General features: G+C 57.5%; 1 protein-coding gene across 7 annotated transcripts in view; it reads left to right on the top strand.

The window, feature by feature from the left end:
• Positions 1-490: 490 nt before the first annotated feature.
• Positions 491-15,048, top strand: part of HDAC7 (histone deacetylase 7) — a 36,348-nt gene continuing 21,790 nt past the window's right edge. For 2 of the 7 annotated variants that reach the window (XM_042992160.1, XM_042992157.1), the window contains exon 1: positions 6,983-10,648. In XM_042992160.1, the coding sequence (XP_042848094.1) occupies positions 10,597-10,648 (52 nt within the window). In that variant the 5' untranslated portion in view covers positions 6,983-10,596. Of the gene's footprint in view, positions 703-6,982; positions 10,649-15,048 lie in introns of those variants that run through there. The other 5 variants (XM_042992162.1, XM_042992158.1, XM_042992159.1 and 2 more) reach the window with 4 other exon arrangements.

Genomic DNA, 15,048 nt, shown 5'->3' with positions numbered 1-15,048 from the left:
TGGGGAGGGGTATGGGGGACGGGGGGGGGGGGGTGTCCGTCTGGGATTCCTTGCCCGGGACTTGGGAGTCCACGAGCGTCCCACTGTCTCTGTGTGCGGCTGTTTGCTGGTGGGCTGTACGTGCACGCACTTGCGAGCGCGGGGGTCCCTCCCAGAAGTGTGTCTGTGCGAATGATTCTGCCCTGTGTAAACAGGGCTGTGCGCTCGTGTACGCTGTGTATGCAAGGCTGCGTGCGCTCAGGTATCTGGGTTTCCGGGAATTGTGCGCGGGTCGGCGCGCCGCGCCTGGGGCTGGGCTGCAGCGCGGCGGCCGCGCGCGGGTCGGGGCCGCGTCCCGCGTTCCGGGTTCGGCGCTGCCTCCCGGGCCGCGCGGTGTGTCCGCCCGCCGCCCGTGCGCCGCGCCGGGCAGTGTCTGCCGGGGTGGTGTGTCCCCGGGCCGCGAGCGCCTGCCCCCTCCCTCCCCTCCCCCTTGGCCCGCTCTCAGACTCAGATAAAGCATTTCCTTCCATTGTCATCCTACCCGGCCGGCCGGGCTGCCAGGGCCCTCCCCCTCCCGGCCCCCTCCCTTCCTCTCGCCGTCTCTCAGTCGCTCTGCAGCCGCCGGCGACTGGGGGGATGTGAGGCCGGCGCCCCAGCCCCCCGCCCCGCCATGAGCCCCCGGCTCTGAGGGCCCCGGCCCCTGGATGCACAGCCCCGGCGCTGGTGAGTACTGGGCTGCCGCCCCCCGCCCCGCCCGCCCCGCCCTGCGCGCGGCACCCAGCGCCGCCCGCCCGGGCTCGGGCTCGGCTCCGGCTCCGCGCGGCCCGCGGGCCCGGCCTGGAGTGCGCCCCCCGACCGCGCCCGCCCCGCCCGGCTCCGCGGGGCTCTGGCAGGCCCCCGGCCGGGGCCGGTTCCGGGCCCGGAGGGCTCGGGCCTCCCGCGGGGCGCCCACATCCGCCCGCCCCGGGGCAGCGACAGGCCCGAGGGAGGGAGTTGGAGGCCCCGGGCCGCTGGCGCGCAGGCCCGGCGTCCCATCACCCCCAAGCCCGGGGAGGACCGACCGGTGGACCGGGAGGGAGGGACGGCCGCCGCGGCCCCGGGAGGGGGCGGTGCTCCGGGGCGGAAGGTTTGGAAGCGGGAGGGCAAAGGGCAGGACCCGCTGAGTTGGGGCCGGACTAGGGGCGCTGGACATCAGCGCCCCCATTCCGCGGGTCCGGGGAGGGCCGTACTCCGACCCCTCCGCGGCGGATTGGGGGGGGAGTGATCCTCGGGAGGGAGGGTCCGAGACTGTGAGGTTTCGCTGAGCACCGCCCCCCACCCTTGCTCACCCATCAGGGCGAAGAGACACCTGTGCCCAAGTGAGCTGCTGAGGTGCGGGCAGCGGTGCGGGAAGGTGGGGACCGCAGACTGTGTACTGAGGGGTGGGGGACAGGATGTGCGCCCCCCCCCCCCAGGCCTGGGGTCTGTTGGTGCTAGGGAGTGTGAGCAGGGGGCAAATCTGGCAGCTGGGCTGGGCTCTGACTCCCAGAATTTCTAGGCCCGTGGCTAGGCGAGAGCACTCTGGAGCCTACAGGCCACCCAGTTCCCCCAGCCCCATTTCCTTCTCTCTGGCTGCCCGTTTGGATCTGACCTCCCCAGCCACTGCTGCCCCTCCCACCAACTCCCCGGCCATTCCCTCGTCTCTGCTGGCTGTCCTGCGTACACGGAGGCCTCCCGCTGCATCTGGACACTGGCTGTCTTGCTGCTGCCCATCCCATCCCACACCCACATTCAACATCTGCTTGAGGCCCAGCTCCGCCTGCCAGTTTTTAGGTTGAGAATGAGGCATTGGCCCTCAGTGGCCCTGCTGGGGACTCGACATCTGGACTCATCAGCCTGTTCCCAGAACTTGCACCAGGACCCACGGGGACCTTCCTCAAGACCATTGCCCAGCCACTGGGCTGAAAGAAAGGGGACTGTGACTCAGTTCCCTCCCCACTAATGGGGTACTTGGGCAGGCCATATCTCCCCACTAAGGACCCCATAGGCCAGGTCCCTAAAGTGCTTTGGCCGCACACACTCTTCTCTCCTTGCACCGACCCCCTTGTACTTGCTGAGCCCCTTCTCTGGCTTCTGCAAGCCACTCCTAGCTCCTCATTGCTTATCATCTCATCCTCCTTACTGTCTGCTCTGTTCTCTCCACCCACCTCAGTAAATAAGTAATTTTCTTCTTCTCTGGAGTCACTTCTGAGGGAAACTGAGGCACGAAGCAGTCCTGCTGTGTAGTACCCAGTGAACCTGGACTGAAACCAGGTCTGGACCCGCTGCGGCTCCTCCCTTGCCTTTAGTCCTCTGATGTTCCTCACGGCCCGGGAGAGACAGGCTCAGTGTGGCCTCTTGGTGTTACATCTAGAATGGCCTTGGGGCAGTGTTCTTCTGAGGCCTCTGTGTTCTTAGCTTCAGTCTCTGGGCCGTGTCTCTCTGGCCACTTGGTCTTCGGCTGGGATCCTGAGTCTGGCAAGATTGCATTCAGGTCTTGTATTGACCCTCCCAAGACTCTAAACTGCTCGCTCTGCTTTGACACTGAAGCTTAGTTTCCCCGTTAGTAAAATGAAGACAAAATTTCAGGTGCGCTTCCCAGAGCACAGAGCAGGAGAGGCTGACCCTAAGGAAGTGGATTGGCATCCAGTGCGGGGGGCCATTATGCCACCCCCAACTTTCTTCAGGCAGCCAGGTGGACCCCAGCGTTCATCCCTGGTGGCTTCTGGGAGTGAGAGTTGGGACTTGGCCTTTCTCCATCCTCTTCCCCCATCCTCACTGAAAACCCTTGGGAATGGGAAACTCCTATGTGATGGGGGTGGGGAGTGGGGACCCTCGTATAGCTGTAGGCACGCTTGTCAGGGACCAGGAAGGCAGAAGCTGGTGTAACCCCCAACCTCCTCTTTGTCTTCTTCCTCCTGGCCTCTCATTAAGAGCTGGGTAATTCTGAAGTTGGCAGGGGCCCGGGAGAAGATCAGCAAAGGCGAGGCTCAGGGTCACCCAGCCAGGGAATGGTAGGCTGAGTGGGGCTGGTACTAGACCTTACCTAACTTTGCTGGTGCCCATTCTCCTGGCCTTCCCCACCCCTGGCCTGGCTTAGGTCCTGCCCATGCCCACCTCTCACACGTTGGCCCTGGCGTGTTCTTAGTCCTACCTGAGACTGGGGCCTATATTGACATATGAGCTATTGCTAGAAGCATGGCCAGAGTAAGGCCTGAGAGCTGGGAGGAGGGCATCTGTCCAGGACTGTGCATTTGTGTATGTTGGATTTGTTCACTAGATGGGGCACTTCCTCTGGGGCAGGAAGCTTTGATTTCCTGTGGTGGGGGCGTTGGTAGGATTAGGAGTAGGGGGCTCAGCTCTGGGCCATCCCTGGTGTTGTTTAGAACCACAGAGGGGCAGACTTTCTGTATAAGGCTGCTTCCCCTAACCCAGGGGAGGCAGGAAGGAGAGCATTGGTGAGGAGGCCCAAGCTGAGGCCAGAGAAGGAGGCCATGAGGGCAATGAGATGGTGTGTGTGTGTGTGTGTGGGGGGGGGGTGATAGTGGTGGGCAACACAGCAGGAAGCCTGGTCAGCAGGTGACCCTGCCGGGTATTGTGTTTCCCTGTGATATTTCCCCCCTGTTTCTGTGGTAACCTTCCCGGGGGACCCAGGCCTTCAGACTGCAGGAAGGTGCCCCCAGACAGCCCTTTCCTTAGAAGCCTAAGTGTTAGGAGGAGTCCCCAGATCGGGCCACCTCCCTAGCCCTTTTGGCTTCCAAGAACCAGGACCTGGGAATCTAGGTGAGTAGGCTGAGTGAGCGCCGATAGGGGTGGGAGGTGGGTGTAGGTCCTTTTGCATCTCTTGCGGGGGAGGGCAGGGACGAGGAGGGGCTGCTGGACTTGGGGGAGGGCTCAGAACCTCCCCTCATTCCATCTCTCCACTGTCCTCTTCCAGCAGCCCTCCCTCCACAAGGGGAAGGTGAACAGCCTGCTGCCTGGAGCAAGGGGTGAGGGCGGGGGCGGTAGAGGCGGGAGGGATGTTTTCATCGGCAGAGCATAGCTCCTTTGGTCCTGGACCGGTTCCCAGAGGGGAAAATAAGTTCAGGATAGTGTCTGTGTAGCGTGGGTCAACATGTGACGGGTGTTGTGTGCACGCCGGGTGTGTCGTGGGGGTCTGTTCATGTGCCCCTGGGCTGGGTATGTACATATGGTGGTTCCGTGGCAGTTTGGGATCCATGTGGTGGCTCTCTGTTGGGTGTTTTGGGAGTACGCACACGTGTGGTACAGACGTATGTTATCTGTACAGTTGTGCACCTTTGCAATTTGTGGCTCTGTGTGGGAATATGGACGTGTTTTGGGGGAACGTATACCTGTGTAAGCACGGCTTTTTAGTAGAAGTCCAGATGTTTGCTGAAAACACGATCTCATCTGTGGTCCTCAAATGCAAGTTCCTGAACCATTTGCTTCAGTCACCAGGGAGGATGTTAAAAAAAGTTCCTTAGGCCCCATTCTAGACCAGCCCAGAATCTGCAGGGTTGGGGCCTAGGAATCTGGATTTTAGCATGTGCTTCAGGTGAGTCTACTGCAAAGCTGTGTTTGAGGACCACTGATCAGGGCTAACCTTCCCATTTTTTCTTTTGAGGAAGCTGGGACCCGGAAAGGTATGTGGTTTGTCCAAGGACACGGGGCTATGAAGAGGAAGATCTAGGACAAAACTCAAGCCTTTCGAGACCAGTCCAGGACTTATCCCTGCATCCTCTCTGTGCATGTGTGCGCACATCCACGCTTGGCATGATGCAGTGGGCCAGATGGGGCTGATGTGGACGCTAACTGGGCTTTGACCACCCTCCCCCCCTCCCCGCCCCGCCTGGGTCCTAGGCTTCCTGACCTTTCTCTTTCTGTTACATCCTGCTTTCTCCTCCCTGACAAAATCCTGGAACTGTTGAGCATCTACCATAAAGGTGATGTTGGCAGCCAGGAGGCCCCATTTACTGAGCCAGTCATTCAGCTATTCATCCATTCATTGGGAGGCTTACTTGCCTTGCTGGGTGCCAGGTACTGGGCACTGAGATGCAGTAAACACATAGGCCTGAGCGTCTGACCTCAGGGAACTTGCACTTTAGTGGAGGAGACAGACAGTAACAAGTAAGCAAGTAAAGAAATGAGTGTATATATCTAGTTATACACTGTGATAAGCCCTAAGAAGGAAATGAACTGGGTGCAGCAATAGACAATAACAAGGTGGGACGTCCTTAGACAGGGTGGCCCGGAGAGGCCTGAGAAGGTGACATATCAATGTCTTCTCTCACCTCCCCAGACTAGAAGAGGGCCCTCAGAGCTTCTGAGCAATGCTGGGGAACTGCCTGGATCCAGGTGGGGGACCTAGACTGAGCGTTGGCTCAGGGCTGAAGCCTGTTTCCCCGGCATAGAGGGCAGCAGGGCCTCTGCTCCCCAAGCAGCCCCCAGAGGTTGGCCGAGGGGAAGAGGAGGAGGGGAAGCTGGACAGGGCCGAGATCGAGGCTGCTCCGCTGCTCCGAGGAACAGCCTTTTCCCTCCGTGGGGCAGAGGCCAGGGCCCTCTGTAAGTGTTGGGTGTTGGGAAGGCGGCACCGTCTCCCCAGGAGCTCTCAAGCACCACCCCATTCCTGACACCAGCCTGCCTTCCTCCGGCCTCGTCCCCTTCCTCCCCATCTCCCCACCTGGAAACTCCCGTGCCAAGTCCCTCCTCTCTGGGTCTAGCCTGGCTGCCTCGGTAGCCGCTGGGATTTACTTGCCTGGCTTAGGAGTCACTGTGGAGGGAGAAGGTCAAGACTTAGAGAGGACCAGGCCCCGGAAGGGAGGATAGACCAGAGAGAAGCTCTGGGGTGCAGGCATCAGAGAGGACAGGGCAAGAGAGAGGGCTGAGGCTGGACAATCAGGGGTGCAGACAGGAGAGAAGGCGTGAACGAGTCCTTTGGCCGGGTGCCCCAGAGCCTCTCCTGGGCCCTTGGCATCTGCTCCCTAAGCTGGATGAGACTCTCAGCCCAGGGGGCAGACACCAGCTAGTCCCCCTGCAGGTCCTACCCCACCCCCCTCTCAGGAGGCTAACTTTCACATCCAGGAGCCTCAGACCCTCTCACCTCCACGCTGTTCTGTGGGGGAAGGGAGAAAGTGGGGGTGTTCCCTGGTGGACCTAGGAGCTGAGGCTGCAGGGAGGTACAGCCCTTTCCTTAGAGACCTAGTGTTAGAGGAGCCCCCAAGTAAGAGCAGAGCCCCTTCCCGCCCCTTCCCCCTGCCGCCTCCGTTGGCATTCTACTCTGGGCCTCCTTCAGGCTGCTCAGTGCACAGACCCGGTGGACTCCTTGAGCCTCCCAGGCCTTCCCTCTCAGGCTTAACCCAGGCCCCTCCATAACCCCCACAGCAGGATGGGGAGGGGACTTTTAGTAAGGAGGGCCCAGGGCGAGGCACGCCATTCCCACCCTGCCACCTCCCCACTTCCTTCTCCTCCCCCCCTCTCCGCCCCCAGCCTGCAGGGATTAGAAACCCTGGTGGTCAGAGATGTTGGGCCTTCAGGAAGAACCTCTGCCCTGGGAAGAACCAGGGCTACCCTCTCCCCCCTCAGGAGTACAGCTCAGCTCACTTCAGAGCCCATTCCCAGGAGCCCAGCTCTGGCTCCTGCTGTCACTCCCAGCCCAGGAAGTCCCATTCCTGCCGCCCCCAGCTCCCAGGAAGGCCGGGAGAGGCGGGGCAGGCTGGGAGCCACAGGTTCGGAAAGAGTCTGGGGTGGGGGAATTCGGCAACTGGGCTGTAACCGTCTTGTTTTGCTTGCCCCACAAACCTGCCGGGCATCCGCTGCACCCGTCGGGGCGTTCAGGTTATAGAACTGCTCTCAGAATGACAGGCTGGTGGCACCCGGTTGGGGCAGGGGGTGGGGGTGGGGTGAAGGGGGGAGCCCCAGGCAGGGGGGGAGCTGGAGGGTTAAAAATAGCAGCAGCCGGGTTTCGGTTAGCAAATGTGGAGGCGGGGAGCTGGAGGCGGGGCAGGAGGCAGGCAGTGTTTGCCCGCCGCACAGGGCTGTGTTTCCCCTGGGTCCCAGGAGTGAGTCACAGTGGAGACGCTGATGAGGTGCTGGCACAGCACCCCCCTCCCCCACCCCCACCGGGCGAGGGGCTGAGTGCAGGCTGCATCTCCATGGTGCGAGGGACGTGCTTCTCTCTTCCAGACCGGCCGGGCCGTCTGGAGAGCGGGATTGTCTGATCTAGGGGCAAGAAGTGTACCATTCTGAGGCCAAAGATCTGGGTTTGATTCCAGACGCTGTGGAACCTTGTGCAAGGCTGTGAAGGCCCCTAAGCCTTCACTTCCTAGTCTTTCAAGTGGGAATTTTCTCAGATGCACATGTAAACACTTGGTGGATTCTAAAGCCCCTACAGATGTGAATTCTCACCTGGGACCCTCCTGTGCCCATTGCAAAGCCCGGCAGAAGAGCCTTCCAGTAAGGGCACAGAGGGAGCAATGGGATGACTTTGGCAGAGTCCCTATTTTTCCTGCAAACAGCTAAGTGTAACCTTGAGCAGGCACTTGGCTCTCTGTGCCTCAGTTTCTCCATCTCTGTAATGTGAAGGTTAGTAATGGTTTCGACCTCATGGAGTTGTTATGAAGATTAAGATAAATAATGTTAGTGCCATGCCTGGTATGAAGCCAGTGCACACAGAATATTCATCATTATTATTAATGTTATTGTTCATATTTTTGAAGGTCAGGGATAGGGAATGTTAAAGACATGAAGAACAGAAACTGGGCCCAGCCCCAGTTCACAGAAAAAACCAGGCCAAATTCACTCTTCCAGATTCCTCCACCCATAAGGGCCTGGGGTAGCAGGAGTCTGTAGCCAGAAGTCACAGGGTGGACCCCTTCTTCTCTCTTTCGCTCCACTGCCCCGAGGCTCCCCCAGTGAGGCAGGATGCCAGAGGACCCAAGGGTCTCGTCGCCAGCTGGCACTGGGAAGGGTCTGGGATGGGACCGCCCTGATGGCCCTGATGTGGAATACCTTGGCCGCGTCTGCTGGAGTGACCTTTATTTTAGCCCCTCCCTGGCAGCTCTTAAGACGAACATGAGGCAGGGGAGGGATGGGAAGGTCAGTGATGTCAGCAGTGAGTATTCCCAGCACTGTGGCCCTGGAAGAGGCAGGAGGCATTTCTTTCAGGAAATGATCATTATTCAGCCTACAGGCATTCATTAAGTAAGTCCTGACTTGGTGCCCAGCCCTGTGCTGGGCCTTCTGTGTGATTCAGGAGAGGCAGGGGATGCTAAGCTGTAAATAATGCAGAACCTCAGCGATCATAGGGTCCGAGAATACACTGCGTCGAGTCCATGAAAGCCTGCTGTCCTGGTTCCCATGGGAAGCAGAAGTTGAACCTTGACTTTGCTCCCATTGGCTGTGACATCTTTATACTTGGGTGTGTACCTGTACATATACATTCGGTCTTATTATTATAGAGGCAGTTCTTGTGCATCGCAGGTGGTCAAACAACACAGACAAGCAAAAATTTTTAAATTGAAAAACATCCCAGTCCCAGCAGTCAGAGATCACTGCCACAATACCTCTTCACACCTCCCTGTTTCCTGATGTGCCTTTATATGTCATATTTTCTATGAAAATGAGATTATGCTGCATACGCTGGTTTTTCAGTCTGTGATCTCCACCTCCCACTGCAGTGAATTTTCATCGCACCAAATTCCCAGTTGGCCAGAAATTGTCCTTCACAGCTGGTCTGTCCAAATCAGTACTCAGGACCATGCATCTGGCTATGGAGTTCCCTGAAGGCTGTGTAAAGCACCCTGGCTGGATTTGTGATCTGGAAAAACCCCGGCCGACCAAATCCCAAGGGCAGCCCTGGCCACAGAAGGGAATCATGTCATTGGGAGAATCATGGCCCGATAGACCTGTGCCATCTTCCCAAAATAACAGGCAAAACCAGGGGGATTCCCGGGCACCACTGGGATGGAGATCTCTGGGTACTCAACTGTCATTAATATTAACGTGGGATCCCTATGAGTGCCAGCATTCATAGCTTATCGCTATTCATGGACTCCTATCCGTGATGCCCCCAGGCCATGGAGCAGGCCAGGGGCTCCACAGTGGCCCCTGCTTTCCCCTGCCCCAGGTCCAATGGTACCGATGGCCTTCCGCCCTGTTCCTAGTCCCCAGGAGTCTGCCCTGAAGGTGGGTGCTCTGTTCCAGCACTGGTGGGTTCCTCCATGTCTGCTACCTGCCCACCGCCCTGCCTGTGTATGAGGCCTGAGGGAGAGAGACAGGGAGAGAGAGAAAAAAGAGAGAGCTTTTCCTCCCAAGGGAATTCACTCCCACGTAGCCACTCCACGGGTGACTTGCTCTGGCTATGCAACCTGCCTTTTATACAGCCCTCGACGGCTTCCAGAGCGCCTTCACACAGCGTTTGACCCTGCATGGCAGCCCTGGGAGGTTTGCTTGTTTGGTTGTATCCTGCTGGAGGCTGCTTACAGGAAACAATAAAATAGTAACGTGTACATTTAAAAAAAAAAAAACAAAAAACCAGGGAAAACACAAGATGAAAAAGGAACTGAAGATACGGTTGGGAGTGCCTCCTGGAAACAAAAGGCATGTGAAGGGCACAGGCAGAGATGATTATCTCTGTTTTTATTTTTGTTGCCGTTGATGTTTTCTGGGTGGAATACTAGCACGCTGTGGGAACACGCCGCCCCTGGGAGTCACGCCCAGGCCTTCAGATGCTGCGACCCACTGTGTCCTGTGGCTCCTCGGTGGCCGCCCCTCACCACCTGGGGACATGGTGGACCTGTGTGTCGCTGTAATGGTTACAAGCTTAGGCCCTAGAGCCCCAGAAACCCACTTACGCGAGCTGTGTGGCCTCTGCAAGTTTCTTAAAAACGCCACGCCTCAGTTTCTTCCTTTGTGAAAGGAGGTTGCTAAGGGTACCTACCATACAGGGTTTTTGTGAGGACCAAATGAGATAGTACGAGTAAGGTGCTTAGCATGGTGACGAGCACACAGTAGGCATTTGGTACACGGTTGTGGGTCATCACTGGCCTTACTCGTTAATAATTATAATTAGAAAATAAGTAGTGATCGTAATCTTATTAATCTTATAACTTCAACTTCCCCCTGGCAGTCTCTGGAGTGGGCTGAGTGGCCTCCTGGGTGGCATAGGTGGGCGGAGCCAAGGAAGACGCATCTCCTGGCTCATGTGCAGTTGGGCAGAGGCACAAGTGGGGGGCAAGCAGGAGTGGGGGACACACGAGGCCTGATCTGGCCAAGGAGGGCCCAGAAACAGCAGGAACAACAAGGAGGGCAAGGGAACGCATATGAGACCACGGAGGGAGAAGGAGCGGCTCCGAGAGGCAGCCCCAGGGCGGTGACCGTGCTTCCTGTTGGGGCAAGCGCTGGCCCTTGAGAAAGACTGTCTGGGGCTGGCTGCTAAGAGGGAGCAGCTGGTCTAAGTGGGGCGGCAGGGGCTGGGGGAGGGGACAGACAAAGGCAGAAACTGACAGAACCTCCACTCCTCTCCCCACATTACAGATGGGGCCCCCATCTTGACTGCTCAGGATGTTTTGCTTACGATAGGAAAGATGGTGGTTAGATACCATGGTGAACCTCATATCTCAGGGATTGGAGCTGCTGGAGCAGGGGAGTGAGGGTAAGTGGGAACTTGGTCTTTGAGGGCTTTCAGGACCCGAGAAACCCTAAGGCAGTCTGACCAGGGGGCTGAGACTCGTGGAGCCTGTCAGCTCAGGAATTCCCTAGGTGCTGGGGGCAGGCCTGGCTGTAAGGAGAAGCGTATGGGTGACCGGAAGTGAATGCAGGCCCTCAGAGTCCAGCCACTCTGAGCGAATAGCTCTGCCCCCACCTTTGCACCTTTACCCAGGACAGGCAGGGGAGACTGAGTGGTGGTCTGGGAGGCTCCCGGAGGTGGGCAGGGCTCGGAGGGGCCCCTGGTTCTCTTTGCCAGAGGACGGCAAGGCTCCGCAGAGAGTGCCCGTCTCGGGACAGCTGCACACAACTTGGATGGCTCAGCTCCCCCTGCCTCAGCGTCCAGTGGGTCTCCAGCTAGGAGGAGAGGCCACAGGGTGGAATAGAGGACCTGGGCGGGGGGGGGGGGGGGGGGGGGGGGGGCAAGGAGCCAGGAAGGACGCTTTCCCACCCCCAGGGAGCTCGAGCTGCCGCTGCCATGGTTACGTCTGCTTCCTGTTTGATTCATCTCAAACAGCAGAAGGGGGGGGGGGGTACCGGCTCCCAGCTCGGGCCACCGCTGCGTGGGGCTGTTTACAACAGCCGCATGTGGGATTCCCAGAAAGAGACTCCAAACCGGACATCCTGCGGCTGCAAAATACCCAGGTGTCAAGAGCTAAAAATAGCTGCCCCAGGGCCCCAGGCGAGGGGAAAGGGGCACGCTCACCGCGGGGGTGGAGGGCCGGCCTGTGGCCTCACATCCAGCCTCCTGCGTGGCCCACAGCTGCCGAGCCACAGGGCCTCGATCCCCTCGCAGGGGGGGGCTGACAGGGGGCCTCTGTCTGGGCAGGCCGCGGCCCAGGCCACTCACCTGTGAGCCGGCCCCCGCGCCCCCCAGCCCCTCTGCCTGCCCAGCAGAGCTTGCTCTGGGACGCCCATGAGAGCCTCAGAGGGAGTTGGGAGCTCCTAGAGAAAGGGTGTAGCCGGCAGTGGAGAGCAGGGAAGATGAAGCCGATGCTCTTCTAAGACCCCAGTCTGTCACCCCTCCTCGTTCCCACATGCAGTCCGAAATCAGTGCTTGGAATCTTTGAAGTCAGCGGTTGCCGTCTATAAGTGGTTCTTCAGGATTGTCTTCATGGGGGCCCCAGAGAGGAAATAGGCTGCTTTTGCTCCCTAACCTCCCACAGGGCTGGGGTGTGCTGCGGGTACTGGTCTCTGTGGGGCTGTGTGATTCTTCCATCTTTCCCCGGGCCCAGTAAGTCCTGCATTTGCTCCCTACCTGCCGGCCCGCGGGAGCGGAAGTGTTGGGGAGAGCCCTGGAGGGTATTGGTTGACAACACGGATTCTGGAGCCCAATTGCCTGGCTCAAGTCCCAGTGGCGCCACTTCCATGTCATGTGACTAGACGAGTTCTTTAATACTGCTGGGCCTCAGTCTACTGCCCTGTGTAATGGGGATAAAAACAGTAACCACCTCATACCTTTTGTTTTGTCTTGTCGTGAGCGTTAGATGAATTAGCAAATGTAAGGCTTAGAACAACTGTCACACGGTGAAGCGTGTGTTTACAAAAGTTCAGATGGAAGAGAAAAGGAGGGGAGTGTGGTAGGGGGAGGCAGGGTGTAGGAGATGGGGCAAGGAATGCAACGGGGAGAAAATGGACTGTGGTAGAACTAAGAGCAGAGGGTGCCACTGGGACCAGATGCTGAAATGCTTATGCTGGGAGGGAGGCAGCAGGCAAGTTCAGGGACAAATGGTATTAATCATGACCCCTAACCACATGCTAGGTGCTTCACACACAGTGTTGCCAATCTCAGATGGGCACTTCCAAGTAGATGCGGTATTCTTTTTTTTTTTTTAATGTTTATTTATTTTTGAGAGAGAGAGAGAGAGCAAACAGGGGAGGGGCAGAAAGAGAGGGACAGAGGATCTGAAGCAGGCTCCATGCAGACAGCAGAGCCTGATATGGGACTCAGGACTCTGAGCTCTCGAACTGCAAGATCATGACCTGCCCTGAAGGATGCTTAATGGACTGAGCCACCCAGGTGTCCCCCCCCCCCAAGTAGATATTCTTATTACCGTTACCGATGGGGCGGCCAAGGCTTGACAGCTTACCTTGTGTCCCTGGCTCTCCCTGCACGTCACTGAGGGACCAGACTTTGAACCCACGTCCATCTGACCTCAAAGCCAATGTCCTCTGTGCTGTGGACCCTCACGTTCCTCACTTTATGTGGCAGGAGTTTCTAGCCAGCGTGCAGCCCCCTGGGTTCTGGATAAATCTGAGCAGTAAGCAGCTTCATGCCAAGATAATGAGCAATAGAATTAATAATGAACAAGAGAATTTCTGGAAGGTGGGGGAGAGAGAAACTGTTCAAAAGGGTTGACTTTAAGGGAGTTCTGGGGAGTTGGATGACTGAGAATGTTCTTGTCCTTTGGAGACTCTGAACATTTTTAGTATCGGCAAGTAGTCTGCTTTTTAATTTTTAAAAAACTGTGGGCTGCATTTTAAACTCCTTGAAAGTGAGAACCAGGTTTCATTCATGTTTCCATCTCTTCAACCCCTGGAGCAGTGACTCACATGAAAGTACTTCATGCCTGCATTTGGGATTGACTTCTTGAGTTTCCCCTGCCCTGGTCTGGCCTGGCTGTACCGCTCACCTTCTGGGTGACCGTGACCTAGCCCCTTCCCCTCTCTCTTTCCAACTCTGTGAAGTGAGAGGGTTGGCCTGAATAATCTCCGAAGCCCCATCGGCTCCTAATGTTCTCAGATTCTGTGACCTGAATGCCTTCGAGAGGCGCTTCTCCTTCGTGCTCAGCCCTCACTCTGTGTCAGAAGGGCCTGGCAACCATGATGTTCTTTCTCATGTTTATTTATTCTTGGATCTTCCTGAAGCCGTTTCACCCCCAGCTTTCATCTTCTCTGCCAGCCCCCATGCAGAGTCTAGCTTTGTCCAGCTTGTGTCAGGGAAACAGAACCAGAACAGTAATGTGGGGTGTGGAGGGAGCCAGCCCTGAACCCAGGACCTGGCCTCCTGCCGCTTCCTGCTTTCCTCTTGCCTCCTGGGGCCCAGGCCTTCCTGCGACTCCTATTCAGCTAGTCGGGAGATCTGGAAGGTGGGGACAGCCTCACAAAAGCCATCAGAGACGTTGGCAGGGGGCTTCTGGGTGGCAGTGCTCGGGAAGCCCTCTTCCTGACAAAGGGCCTAAAACACCCTTTGTTTTAGGTAAGAGAGCAGGTAAGCAGGTAAGCAGGCAGGGCTCAGGTTTCCAGCCACCTTGTGCATGCCCTGGGGCACGGTCACATCTGTGGGGCAGGTGAGGCCCAGGCCAACCAGATAGGAGTGGGAGACCAGCTTGCCCAGGTGCTCAGGGGACAGAAGAGTGGCCCTGTGTCTGCTCTGGGGACTGCAGAGCACCGGGATAGACCAGGATTTGGGGGCCTCTTTGGTCAGGCGATCTGGTTTGGGAAGGTAGGCTCGGGTGCTCATTGCCAAGTAACCTGCCTCTTCAGTCTGATGGCAGTTGCTTCCAAAGAAGGGAGAAATGGGGTGGGGAGGGCAGCTAGGATTCCAAAAATCAGAGCTTTCCACCCTGACTGGGAGCTGTGTGGAAAAGGGTCCAGGCCTAGGCAGTGTTCTCAGTCCCTCGGGTCCATTCAGTCCTGATTTTATTTGTCTGGCCCCAGATTGGTGGTAACAGCACCCTGAGAGGGGACAAGGAGAAGTGTCCCCCAAATCATTGCCAAGCCTGGGCCGTAGGATGTACACCTTCTGGTTTTTAATTCAGCCGTTTGCTGGGGGGTGCTCTTAGATGCCATTCCTCTCTCTGGGACACGGGAGAGCTGCTCCACAGGTCTTATCTCTGTTGCTTTGGGCTCTTCTGCACTCATTGGCCATCAGCATAGAACCAGGGAGTTGGGGGAGAAGCGGAACTTTTTCCAGGAATTGCTTTTGGAAGCAGCCGCTGTTGGCAACACAAGCACACACATGCGTGCATGCTCCCAGCTTTTCTGAACAGAGTTTATATCATAGATCATCATCACAAAACATCCCTTTTGGGCCCGGTAACAAACACTACAGAGTTCAGGGCCATTAGTTTTTCTCCTATCCAGAGAGTGCATGGTGTCCCGAATCCACGGTTACCAGGGGAGCAAGGCTTGGCCCTGCTCTCAAGCGTGATTGCCACTGACCAGCCCTCAGGCAGGGACTGAGAGGAGGTAGGAGAGAATTCCCACTGGGAAGGGCTGGAGGCACAGGACTCTAAGCCAGGCACAGCCTGTGGGAACACACCCAGGAGCCCAGTTTAGAAACCTCTCTTGGGGAATCAGGTCCTGCAGAAGAAAAGAAGAGGTCCTAAGAGAGCCTAGGGTGGG

The sequence above is a fragment of the Panthera tigris genome, chromosome B4 (assembly GCF_018350195.1).
Source record: "Panthera tigris isolate Pti1 chromosome B4, P.tigris_Pti1_mat1.1, whole genome shotgun sequence".
In the NCBI taxonomy this organism is placed as follows: Eukaryota; Metazoa; Chordata; class Mammalia; order Carnivora; family Felidae; genus Panthera; species Panthera tigris.
Note: the sequence above shows the minus strand (reverse complement) of the source record. Positions and strands in the feature narration are given on the sequence as shown.